The sequence below is a fragment of the Phyllobates terribilis genome, unplaced genomic scaffold (assembly GCF_046119375.1).
Source record: "Phyllobates terribilis strain yellow unplaced genomic scaffold, ASM4611937v1 Scaffold_36__1_contigs__length_13169755, whole genome shotgun sequence".
Lineage (NCBI taxonomy): Eukaryota > Metazoa > Chordata > Amphibia > Anura > Dendrobatidae > Phyllobates > Phyllobates terribilis.
The window spans coordinates 8,085,594-8,098,392 of record NW_027362796.1 but is presented as its reverse complement, the minus strand read 5'-3'; the positions used below and the strand labels follow the sequence as shown (position 1 = coordinate 8,098,392).

At 48.3% G+C, this 12,799-nt stretch overlaps 1 protein-coding gene across 2 annotated transcripts; it reads left to right on the top strand.

The window, feature by feature from the left end:
• The first annotated feature begins 5,139 nt into the window (after positions 1-5,139).
• On the top strand, positions 5,140-12,163 carry LOC141182827 (uncharacterized). 2 transcript variants are annotated; one of them, XM_073660951.1, is made up of 8 exons: positions 5,140-5,204; positions 5,819-5,967; positions 6,245-6,399; positions 6,529-6,708; positions 6,790-6,913; positions 6,996-7,093; positions 7,292-7,382; positions 9,475-12,163. In XM_073660951.1, the coding sequence occupies exons 3-8, from the start codon at positions 6,322-6,324 to the stop codon at positions 10,320-10,322; spliced, it is 1,419 nt and encodes a 472-aa protein (XP_073517052.1). In that variant the 5' UTR covers positions 5,140-5,204; positions 5,819-5,967; positions 6,245-6,321; the 3' UTR covers positions 10,323-12,163. The 2 variants fall into 2 exon arrangements, with proteins under 2 accessions (XP_073517052.1, XP_073517053.1); XM_073660952.1 differs by lacking the exon at positions 5,819-5,967.
• Positions 12,164-12,799: the final 636 nt, after the last annotated feature.

Below are 12,799 nucleotides of genomic sequence, written 5' to 3'. Positions count from 1 at the left end.
ATTTACTTTTGAGCCCCTGAAATGAGGAGGATTTGCAGAAAAATGGTTGCAATTCCTAAACGATTCACAGGATATTTTTGTTCAATCCTTTTTAATTCAACCTGAAAGTCTCCACTTCAATTGCATCTCAGTTGTTTCATTTTAAATCTACATTAGTGGCCTGCAGAGCTGAAATCACGAAGATTTGGTCAAATATTTCTGGACCTAACTGTATTCATATATTTACTAGTGATAAGCGAGCATGCTTGCCATTGCTCAATACTTGATCGAGCATCAGGGTGCTCAGGTTCTCAATCGAATATCGTGGGTGCTTAAGTCCCCCTCCCGCATGTTTCGCAGCTGTTAGACCGCCAAAAAACACGCGGGGATTGCCTGCCATACACGGTAATGACGTAGCCATTTTGGCTATTGGAATTACTGTGATTTGCCTGCCGCATCGCGTTAATGGGTTTTATACTTGATCGAGTAGTAAACATACCCGGGCACTGCGATGCTCGATCAAGTATCAAGCAATGGCAGGCATGCTCGCTCATTACTAATACTTACACTTTATGGACAAATATTGCATCTCTTGCCCCTACCCCCCAAAACAAATCCCAAAATGTCCTCCTGCCCCTTTTCCTAACTCCTAATCCCAAAATAGACAAGGACATTCGGAGTTGCCAATCCTCCCTCTTTTGTAGACTTCTGTAGATAAAACTTCTTCAGCCTCGGCTCTTTACCTCCTACAGACAAAATGGTGGAAAAACAAACCACTGTTTTTAATCAGTTATTTTTAATTACAGTTTTATTTTTAAAGGTAAATTACAATAAAATGTCCTCAATCCCTTTTTCCCTTCTCCCAATCCATAATGCTGGGGTAAGATTATCTCTACAGAGACCCCTGTACAGGAATATTAGGGCTCCAGCGACATCACATCTATTATACAGAGAATAGCGCTATCTCCATAGCTCTGTAGACAAGGACATAGAGATCAGACAAGGTCCTCATATTCAGGCAGCTTCTATTTTACTCCAACCCTCTTTATAAGAACAAGATCAGAGTCTCATTATACCGAGCAGAGAAGCTCCAGGGACAAAGACCCCGTCTGCTCCTAACACGATGGGGGTCCGGAGTATCCAGCCACGGGGCCCGGATTCTCTCATTTGTGGCCCCAGGGTTTCTTGTAGAATAAATCCCTTTCTCATCCAGTCCTGTAGTAATGACTGTTATCAGGTTTTGTAGGAGGGTTCGTCTGACTCCATCTTATGTTATCAGTATCTGTGCGAGAAACAAGAGACGTCCGGGCGCAGTTTTACCGAGTGTCCAGAGTCAGTTCTTCTACAGTCTGATAAAGAGCCGCGGGGTCTGCAACCGAACCTGAGGGTATACAGCTGTATACAGCGTACACACGGCTCTGTACACACACAGCTCCGCTCCGTACACACACAGCTCTGCTCCGTATGCCTCATACACACACGACTCCATACACACATGGCTCCGTACACACACTGTTCCGCAGACACATGGCTCCGTACACACACGGCTCCCCTCTGTACACATACTGCTCCATACACACGGCTCTATACACATGGATCCGCTCTGTACACACACGGCTCTGCTCTGTACGAACACGACAATGCTCCGTACACACACAGCTCCGCTCCGTACACACACGGCTCATTTCCGTACACCTCGTACACACACGGCTCCGCTACGTACACCTCGTACACACACGGCTCCGAAACGTACACACACGGCTCAGCTACGTACACCTCGTACACACACGACTCCGCTCCGTACACACACGGCTCCAATACGTACACACACGGCTCCACTCCGTACACAAACAACTCTGCTATGTATACACACGGCTCATCTCCGTACACCTCGTACACACATGGCTTCGCTCCGTACGCCTCGTACACTTGCGGCTCTGCTCCGTACACACACTACTCTGCTCCGTACACACACGACTCTGCTACGTACACACACGGCTCATCTCCGTACACCATGTACACACATGGCTCCGCTCCGTATACCTTGTACACGCGCGGCTCCGCTCCGTACACCTCGTACACGCGCGGCTCCGCTCCGTACACCTCGTACACGCGCGGCTCCGCTCCGTACACCTCGTACACACGCGGCTCCGCTCCATACACCTCGTACACACACGGCTCCGTACACCTTGTACACACATGGCTCCACTCCGTACACCTCGTACACACGCGGATCCGGTCCGTACACCTCGTACACACGCGGCTCCACTCCGTACACACGAGGCTCTGCTCCGTAAGCCTCGTACACGCGTGGATCCGCTCCATACGCCTCGTACACGCGCGGCTCCGCTCCTCACGCCTCGTACACTCGCAGCTCCGCCCCTCACGCCTCGTACACGCGCGGCTCCGCCCCTCACGCCTCGTACACGTGCGGCTCCGCTCCGTACGCCTCGTACACGCGCGGCTCCGCTCCGTACACCTGCGGCTCCGCTCCGTACACCTCGTACACGCGCGGCTCCGCACACCTCGTACACGCACGGCTCCGCTCCGTACACACACACACGGCTCCGCTCCGTACACCTCGTACACACGCAGCTCTGCTCCGTACACCTCGTACACACGCGGCTCTGCTCCGTACACCTCGTACACACGCGGCTCTGCTCCGTACGCCTCGTACACACGCGGCTCCGCTCCGTACGCCTCGTACACACACGCGGCTCCGCTCCGTACGCCTCGTACACACACTCGGCTCCGTTCCGTACGCCTCGTACAAACGCGGCTCCGCTCCTCACGCCTCGTATACACGCGGCTCCGCTCCGTACACCTCGTACACACGCGGCTCCGCTCTGTACGCCTCGTACACACACACGGCTCCGTTCCGTACACCTCGTACACACACGGCTCCACTACGTACTCCTCGTACACACACGGCTCCGAAACATACACACACGGCTCAGCTACGTACACCTCGTACACACACGACTCCGCTCCGTACACACACGGCTCCACTCCGTACACAAACAACTCTGCTATGTACACACACGGCTCATCTCCGTACACCTCGTACACACATGGCTCCGCTCCGTACGCCTCGTACACTTGCGGCTCTGCTCCGTACACACACTACTCTGCTCCGTACACACACGACTCTGCTACGTACACACACGGCTCATCTCCGTACACCATGTACACACATGGCTCCGCTCCGTACACCTTGAACACGCGCGGCTCCGCTCCGTACACCTCGTACACGCGCGGCTCCGCTCCGTACACCTCGTACACACGCGGCTCCACTCCATACACCTCGTACACACACGGCTCCGTACACCTCGTACACACATGGCTCCACTCCGTACACCTCGTACACACGCGGATCCGCTCCGTACACCTCGTACACACGCGGCTCCGCTCCGTACACACGAGGCTCTGCTCCGTAAGCCTCGTACACGCGTGGATCCGCTCCATACACCTCGTACACGCGCGGCTCCGCTCCTCACGCCTCGTACACGCGCGGCTCCGCTCCTCACGCCTCGTACACAAACAGCTCCGCCCCTCACGCCTCGTACACGCGCGACTCCGCTCCGTACGCCTCGTACACGCGCGGCTCCGCTCCGTACGCCTCGTACACACGCAGCTCTGCTCCGTACACCTCGTACACACGCGGCTCTGCTCCGTACGCCTCATACACACGCGGCTCTGCTCCGTACGCCTCGTACACACGCGGCTCCGCTCCGTACGCCTCGTACACACACGCGGCTCCCCTCCGTACGCCTCGTACACACACTCGGCTCCGTTCCGTACGCCTCGTACACACGCGGCTCCGCTCCGTACACCTCGTACACACGCGGCTCCGCTCCGTACACCTCGTACACACGCGGCTCCGCTCCGTACACACGAGGCTCTGCTCCGTAAGCCTCGTACACGCGTGGATCCGCTCCATACGCCTCGTACACGCGCGGCTCCGCTCCTCACGCCTCGTACACTCGCAGCTCCACCCCTCACGCCTCGTACACGCGCGGCTCCGCTCCGTACGCCTCGTACACGCGCGGCTCCGCTCCGTACACCTGCGGCTCCGCTCCGTACACCTCGTACACGCGCGGCTCCGCACACCTCGTACACGCGCAGCTCCGCTCCGTACACACACACGGCTCCGCTCCGTACGCCTCGTACACACGCGGCTCTGCTCCGTACGCCTCGTACACACGCGGCTCTGCTCCGTATGCCTCGTACACACGCGGCTCTGCTCCGTACGCCTCGTACACACGCGGCTCCGCTCCGTACACCTCGTACACACGCGGCTCCGCTCCGTACGCCTCGTACACACACGCGGCTCCGTTCCGTACGCCTCGTACACACGCGGCTCCGCTCCGTACGCCTCGTACACACGCGGCTCTGCTCCGTACGCATCGTACACACGCGGCTCTGCTCCGTACGCATCGTACACACGCGGCTCGGCTCCGTACGCATCGTACACGCGCGGCTCCGCTCCGTACACCTCGTACACACGCGGCTCTGCTCCGTACGCATCGTACACGCGCGGCTCGGCTCCGTACGCATCGTACACGCGCGGCTCCGCTCCGTACACCTTGTACACACGCGGCTCTGCTCCGTACGCATCGTACACACGCGGCTCGGCTCCGTACGCATCGTACACGCGCGGCTCCGCTCCGTACGCCTCTTACACGCGCGGCTCCGCTCCGTACGCCTCGTACACGTGCGGCTCCGCTCCGTACGCCTCGTACACGCGCGGCTCCGCTCCGTACTCCTCGTACACGCGCGGCTCCGCTCCGTACGCCTCGTACACGCGCGGCTCCGCTCCGTACGCCTCGTACACGCGCGGCTCCGCTCCGTACGCCTCGTACACGCGCGGCTCCGCTCCGTACGCCTCGTACACGCGTGGCTCCGCTCCGTACACCTCGTACACGCGCGGCTCTGCTCCGTACACCTCGTACACACGCGGCTCTGCTCCGTACACCTCGTACACACGCGGCTCTGCTCCGTACACCTCGTACACACGCGGCTCTGCTACATCCACACTGTAAACCCCTCCTGACCCCACACATAAACTTCAGCTCATCCAGCACCATGACAACCAGCACAGCAGAGTCCTGCATCCACTGAGGCCCCTGATCATGTGACCACTGACTCCTCCCCTCCTGTGACCTCATCACAGCTCCTGTGCGCACAGAGCAGCCATATATGTGGTGGCAGCTCAGCAGGTGGAGGTATGTGGAGACCCCCATTACTGGGCGCAGGGGGCATTAACCCCTTCATCACAGAGACTCTTTTGGGGTCTCTGTGTGGTGTGAACAGTGAGGTAACAGCTGTGGACAGAATGCGGCATAGCTGGTTCCCGTCCACATTAGATCCATTCAGACGACTGCAGGATAAAGGACAGAAGCCCAGAGAAGTCCTCACACAGCGCCATTATTCCTCTCCTAGTTCCGTCCAGCACAATAATTGCTGCTGTTATACAGCCAATAAATATGCGGGGATTGCGCGCCATACACAGTAATCCGGTAGCCATGTTGGATACTGGCATTACTGTGATTGGCCGGTCGTATTGGGTCTTACAGCAGTGTTCCCCAACTCCAGTCCTCAAGGCCCACCAACAGGTCATGTTTTCAGGATTTCACTGGTGATAATTACATCACCTGAGCAATACTAAGGAAATCCTGAAAACATGACCTGTTGGTGGGCCTTGAGGACTGGAGTTGGGGAACACTGTCTTATAGAACCTCTTCTAACACCGACCACTGCACATCAGAACTTTTATCTCCGAGAAATGTCTGGCCACGGTGGTCTCACCAAACTTCTGCTCTTTTTCAATTTTTTTTAGCAGCGGCCGCAGTGGATTTCATCCTAGAATCATAGAGCCGAATAGAGGACGATGTTCCTTCAGTCTGATTGTAATTGATCGTGATGTTTGTCCAACGTCCACTTTGCCACAAGAGCACTTTAACTAGTAAATCACCAGAACTCTAGCAGGTACAAAAACACCGATATCCACAGGTGTCCCCTCTAATTGGTGGGAAAACTATCACCTTTAATAATCCTCCAACAGTTCTGGCATAACAAACACAGAAAAGTGCATGAAGGAGATGTCATAGTCAGCAATTCAACTGGTGTTCCATCCATACAAGACTAGAGAATACAACAACTACACGTTCTATCTCCTGATATGTTTTCCCCCATGGTCTTCAGTAATTGTATTATTACACAGGATCTTTATGATGTTACATCGGCTCATCATCTTCCTATTCAGGTCTCTACAATATCGGATCCTCTCAGTGGAGATCTTCTATATAACAGAATTTTTCTGAATCATCCATCCCATTAGGGATGGATATGGAAAGAGACAAGATGGCGGAGAGGATATTCCACCTCACCCTAGAGATCCTCTTCCAGCTTACTGGAGAGGTGAGAGATTCTGATGACGTCACATTACATCATTCTTATCTATGGGAATAACAGATGGACAGAACTGGAGAGGTGAGGACTCTGGAAATGTCTGGAGGGAGATTTATTAATGTGTCTCTCCATAACCAGGGTTACACAGTTGTGAAGAAGACCTCTAGTGAGCGCTGTCAGGACCCTGTGTCTGAGGGATGGGGAAGACCCCTGAGCCCAATCACAGGGCCTCCACCTCACCCCCTGATACATGATGACATCAATGACCAAAAGATCCTAGAACTCACCTACAAGATGATTGAGCTGCTGACTGGAGAGGTGACACTGCTGGGAATACTGGGACATTATAGAGTAACGCTATGGAGGGATCGGGGGGATGACTATCATTGTATGTGTCAGGTTCCTATAAGATGTCAGGATGTCACTGTCTATTTCTCCATGGAGGAGTGGGAGTATTTAGAAGGACACAAAGATCTGTACAAGGACGTCATGATGGAGGTTCCCCAGCCCCTCACATCTCTAGGTAATAGACAGGACTAAATACACACGGCCTATATTATCTGTATGTAAAGAATGAATTCAGTCCCTGTATGTGTTTCCTCCAGATCTATCCAGTAAGAGGACAACACCAGAGAGATGTCCCCGTCCTCTTCTTCTACAGGACTGTAAACAAGAAGACCCCAATGTTCCTCAGGATCATCAGGTAGATGGAGAGAAGGTGTCATGAGATCTCCCCTATGATGTGTAGACAGCTGTGAAGGTCTTGTGCTCAGTCTTGTTTTATCCACCAGTATTATGTGTTTTATACTTGTTTAATGAGAACGGTGGAGATGGCAAGATTAGAGCTGATCATAGATGGGACTTCTCCATCTGTCTGTGACTTTTACAATGTTTGTTTCAGGGTGAAGATCTGACCCATATTAATACTACAGAGACATATGTGAGGGGTGATGAGCGGTGTAAAGAGGAGATTCCTACATATGACTACCCAGGTGAGTAGTAACCACTAAATGCTGAGAAGTCACAAATTCTTCTCAGTCACCGGCTGTGGCTCCTTTATCGGTTGTGTAGTCCGGCTGTATCACAATCGTGTGATCACCATTTTGCCTCTAGACCACAACATTCTCCTCCATCCAAAACTGTTCAAATAACTTTGGGCATTGAAAGACCTTTCCTGTAGAACTTACAACCTGGAGGATCCACCTCCCCCTGGGATTAGAAGATGCTGACCGTTACCTGCCCAGGTTTGTGAACTACAAGGCCAAATGACAACATACGTATAATTTGCTGACAAGTTAAAAAATCACTTGAAGAAAAACATTATGATGAGCCTGTAAGAGAAAGCAGAGGGTAATGATCTATTGGTTTCCTAGAATCCTGATATCGTATTAGATGAATCTACCTTTTCTCCCTTCTGTGCTGCTGAATGTGCTCATATGGTCCCTACAAGACCAGGTCCAGTCTTTATGACCAAACTTAACTTTTATGATTTGTTATTGTCTATACTCACAGTTTTTGACTACAGTATTTTGTGCCCAAAATACTCAGATTTATCCCCTTCCCACAGACAGTTTTGTGTTTCTAATCAGGCCTCATTTTTCGAATCTGACGTTTGTCACTTTATATGGTGATAACTTTGGAATTCTTCACAAAGGATAATAGGAAACAAATGGACCTTACAAATTATTTTCCAACTTCTCTTGAATCTGACAGTACCCTATATACAGTTGTACACTACTGTCTGGGCACATGGCAGGTTAAGAAGGGAAGGTGCGCCATTTAGCTATATGAATGCAGATCTTGCTGGAATAGTTGGCAGACACAATGTATTGGAGGCACTGTTCATAGTCACCTGGCAGCTCAAAAGATGGCCACCACGAACAGGCTTGGCGCTATCTACTCCATTTTCTTAGTGTTATCTTACGCCCTATTCTTAGTGGCTGGATAGAGCCTGCGTCGCCCAGAACTTCTGGTTCTGACTTCTCCTCCATTACCAGCGACACCTGCAAAATGAATAAGGCGTCGGGTGACAGAAGCAGACTTCATGGGAGCAGATCCCAGAGAAGATAGGACACACCATTTGCAGAATCCCTAATATGACAAAATGGCAGAAAACCAGAACAGTAGAAATCCCCATAAAGTGACTCCATTTTGGAAACTATAACCCTCAGTGAATTAATCTATAGGAGTAGTGACTATTTTGACTCCACATGCACTTTCCCGAAATTAGCACGTAGTGGATGTTGGAGAATGAATCTTGTACATTTGCCATTTTATTACCCAACATTTTCTTGCCTTTCTTGAGAACAATAAAATTACATCTTATGCTTAGGGATAGTTAATTTATCCAGGGATTTAATCTGACTGCCAGATTGGAGTCAGGAAGTGAATTTTTCCTCAATGATGTAAATTGGCCTTTTTGCCTTCCCCTGGATCAACTGCGGAATAGCTGCAGTGCACAAGAAATAGGCTGAACTGGATGGACGCTTGTCTTTTTTTGGCCTTATAAACTATGTAACTATGTAACACTTAGTGCCCAGATCGTGTTCCAGGAGACACACACCGTAAATTAAGTGGGTTCTTCTCACTATAGTAATGCCAAATACATGGATGCTAAATGTGGTTTGGGCACACTGCAAGGCTCAGAAGTGAGGGGGAGATTTGACTTTGGGAGAGCGGATATTGCTGGATTGGTTTATGGAAGCCATGTTGCTTTTCAAGAGCCTTTCAGCCACTAATAATGTGGAAACCTCTGGTTTTCCATTGACAGATGATGGACCTGAGTGGGGACTTGTTTTTTGTGAGATGAGTAGAAGTTTTATTGGTATTATTTTAGCTTACATAACATTGGTGGCTTTTTATTCCATATTTGGGAAGCAGAATGAACAAATAGTTGAACGCCACGCTTTACTGGTTCATTATATGTGGTTTTCTATTAAACTGTGATCTCTCAGTGTCTTAGTGAATAATTCCATATTTTTGCATAACTTGCCGTTTTTACGGACAGTTTAAGTAGAAATGTCATAATATATAAAATTCAACGATATTTTATTCTAAAATAATAATTGTTTTTATCCTTGGCAGATGACTGCACCAGGAGATCAGAGGGACAGCTGACATCTTCAATTTTTAAATCAGATGATCTTGAGATCCCACAGGATACAATTGAAGTGAATGCCATTACTCCAGATTTACCATCATCCCTTCACAGCAAAGAGCTATTATCTGATCCTTTGAAACAGGTCCTGTCTTCTGATTCATTACCGACTCCTAAGGAAAATCAAAGTCACAAAATAAGCATTAAAAAACGAACTGATCATAAAGCAAATAAGTCATTTTCAAGTTCAGAATATGGAAATAGTTTTCCCTTCGAAAAGTCCTTTCTTAAACTTGAACAATTCCACACTGCAGAGAATAGATTTTTTTGTTCCAAGTGTGAGAAATGTTATAACCAGAAATCAGATCTTGTAAGACACCAGAGAACCCATACAGGGGAGAAGCCATTTTCATGTTCAGAATGTGGGAAATGGTTTAACCAAAAATCAAATCTTAATTGCCACCAGAGAACCCACACAGGGGAGAAACCTTTTTCATGTTCAGAATGTGGAAAATGTTTTAACCATAAATCAAATCTTGTTAAACACCAGAGAATTCACACAGGGGAGAAGCCTTTTTCATGTTCAGAATGTGGGAAATGTTTTAACGATAAATCAGCTTTGGTTAGGCACCAGAGAACCCACACCGGAGAGAAGCCTTTTTCATGTTCAGAATGTGGGAAATGTTTTAGCAATAACTCAGATTTTGTTAAACACCAGAGAATTCACACAGGGGAGAAGCCATTTTCATGTTCTCAATGTGGGAAATGGTTTACACGGAAATCAACTGTTAATAAACATCGGAGAAGTCACACAGGGGAGAAGGCTTTTTCATGATCAGAATGTTGGATATGTTTTAACATAAAAATGTACAAAAACTTTTTAAAGGGGTTGCCCACTACTAGGACAATCTCTTGTCATTCCTCATGTTTGACCTCGTTAACATAAAAACACTCATACTCACCTTCCTTGCCAGCTCCGTTGTGGCGGTGTCGGTATTCGTGTTCCCGGGGTTCGTAAGGTTGTTTCATCACACGAGCCCTGCGCCCAATCAGCGCCAGCTTCACTGTCCCCACCTTGGACGTATTGGACATCAACAGGAAGCCAGGGGTTTGACTGCTCTCCGATTCCCTCTTAATGTTTGATTTGTCCGAAGTTGGGGACAGTGATGTCATCTTTTACTTTTTAAAAATTACAAAAAGTAAAATGGGTCCATGCAAAAGTTTGGGCACTGTGCATGGTTACTACCTAGTAGCCAGCCAAGAGTCTTTCAATTCTTGTTTGAGGGATTTTCATCCATTTTTCCTTGGAAAATTCTTCCAGTTCTGTGAGATTCCTGGGTCGTCTTGCATGCACTGCGATTGTGAGGTCTAGCCACATATGTTCAGTGGTGTTCATATCAGGGCAGTTGTGAAACCTTTATCTTGCGCCTTTTTAGGGGTAGTCTATTGTGGATTTTGAGTTCTATTTTAACCTCATCGTTCCTCAGGACTTGTTTCCAAAATGCATCAGGCTTGTTTTATATGTTCTTTTGCATACTTCTGATGTTGAATTTTATGGTGAGGATGCAGAACAGGTTTTCTTCTGATGAAACTTCCATGAAGGTGATATTTGTGCATGTGTCTCTGAACAGTAGAACAATGAACCACAACTCCTGAGTCTGCTAAATCTTTCTGAAGATCTTTTGCAGTCAATCAGAGGTTCTGATTTGCCTCTCTAGCAATACTACTAGTAGTTCTTACTGTAATTTTGCTTGGTCTTCCAGACTTTATCTTGACCTCCACTGTTCCTGTTAACTGTCATTTCTTAACTGAGGAAAGGGCAACTTGAAAACACTATGCTATCTTCTTAAAGCCTCCTGCTTTGTGCGCCTCCACCATTTTTATTTTTGGTGTACTAGGCAGGTGCTTAGAAGTACCCATGGCTGCTGTTTTTTAGCACAAGGTTAGAAAAGGCTGGATTTTTATAAAGCTGCGAAATTTGCGTCTCCTGGCCTTTCCTAATGACGATAGTGAACAAGCTATAACCCTGACAGTCTAATTAAGGTCTGAAACCTTGGTCAAAGTTATCTGAGCACACAAATTTTCAAGGGTGCCCAAACTTTTGCATCAACCCATTTTCATTTTTGTAATTGTTAAATTGAAAAAAAAAATGACTATATACAGTATATATATTTTTGCCTAAAACAGACAGGAAATGTGTCATCTTTAACTTTAGCCCTTTAAGAGATTAGAATAACAGTCATTTTGACCAGGGGTGCACAAATTTTTGCATGCCACTGTACAGTAGTCTTTATATGGTAGATTATATTTAATTGTACATGAAGAGAAGGAGGTTGATTCCTCCTTTTTATACAAATCTCCAATTGATGTAATACCCAAAAGTTACCAATTTTTAAGTTCAAAATCTGGATTTTATTGCTCTAAAGTTTCTATAGGCGCTTTTATAGAGCGCAGTTAGCATAGAACTTATTTTGTTAGTGAGTACACCCCATACTTCTAATGCTGCATCTACCTTCGGTGATATACAGATTTTGTTTGTTGAGGTTCAAGATGTTGTATGAATAAAAGGAAGATGGGATATTGAATGTTCCTACTAAGTGTCTTTCAATTGCTAAGTAATATAAGGGATTTCATATAGCATGCACATACAGTTATCTTCACATGAGAATGATCAGCTCACCCACCAAAGGACCCGACGCATGTTTCACCACAGCTTCGTCTGTGGTGAAACACGTGTCGGGTCCCTTGGTAAGTGACCTGATCATACTCATGTGAAGATAACTTTGTGCATGCTAAAAAGAAAAGAGATGCGCTGCAAACCACTCAAAATACCAAAAGAGTGATTCCTACCTGTCTAAGAGAAAATGGTAGTCCAAATGAAGATATACGCGTGCTGCTTCCAGGGGTCCTTTGAAGAAGTCACAACTGCAACTAGAGGTGATAGACACGTGCCGGAGTCGGTAGAACAAGCCGTGAGTGTTGCAGAAAATGGGTTCAAACGGCGTGTTAACGCCGGAGATAGAAGGCTGGAGATGAGGCTTCTCTATACTGACAATGAGAGGAGGAAGGCGTTGCATCATGGAGCTGTAAGGAGATGGGAACAATGTCTTTCTGTTTTTTAAATATGGGACTAAGGACGCAGTCTGACAGCCATATTAATCGGACGTATATCGGAGTGCAATGTTAAACGGCGACTCTCCCTACTCAAGTGTGACAGCTCTATAGGAATACATGAAGTTGTCACGCTCGTGTCGGGAGAGCTGCCAGCCAGTCCAATCATTGCATTTCGATCTATGTGCAACGGGTCTGGGA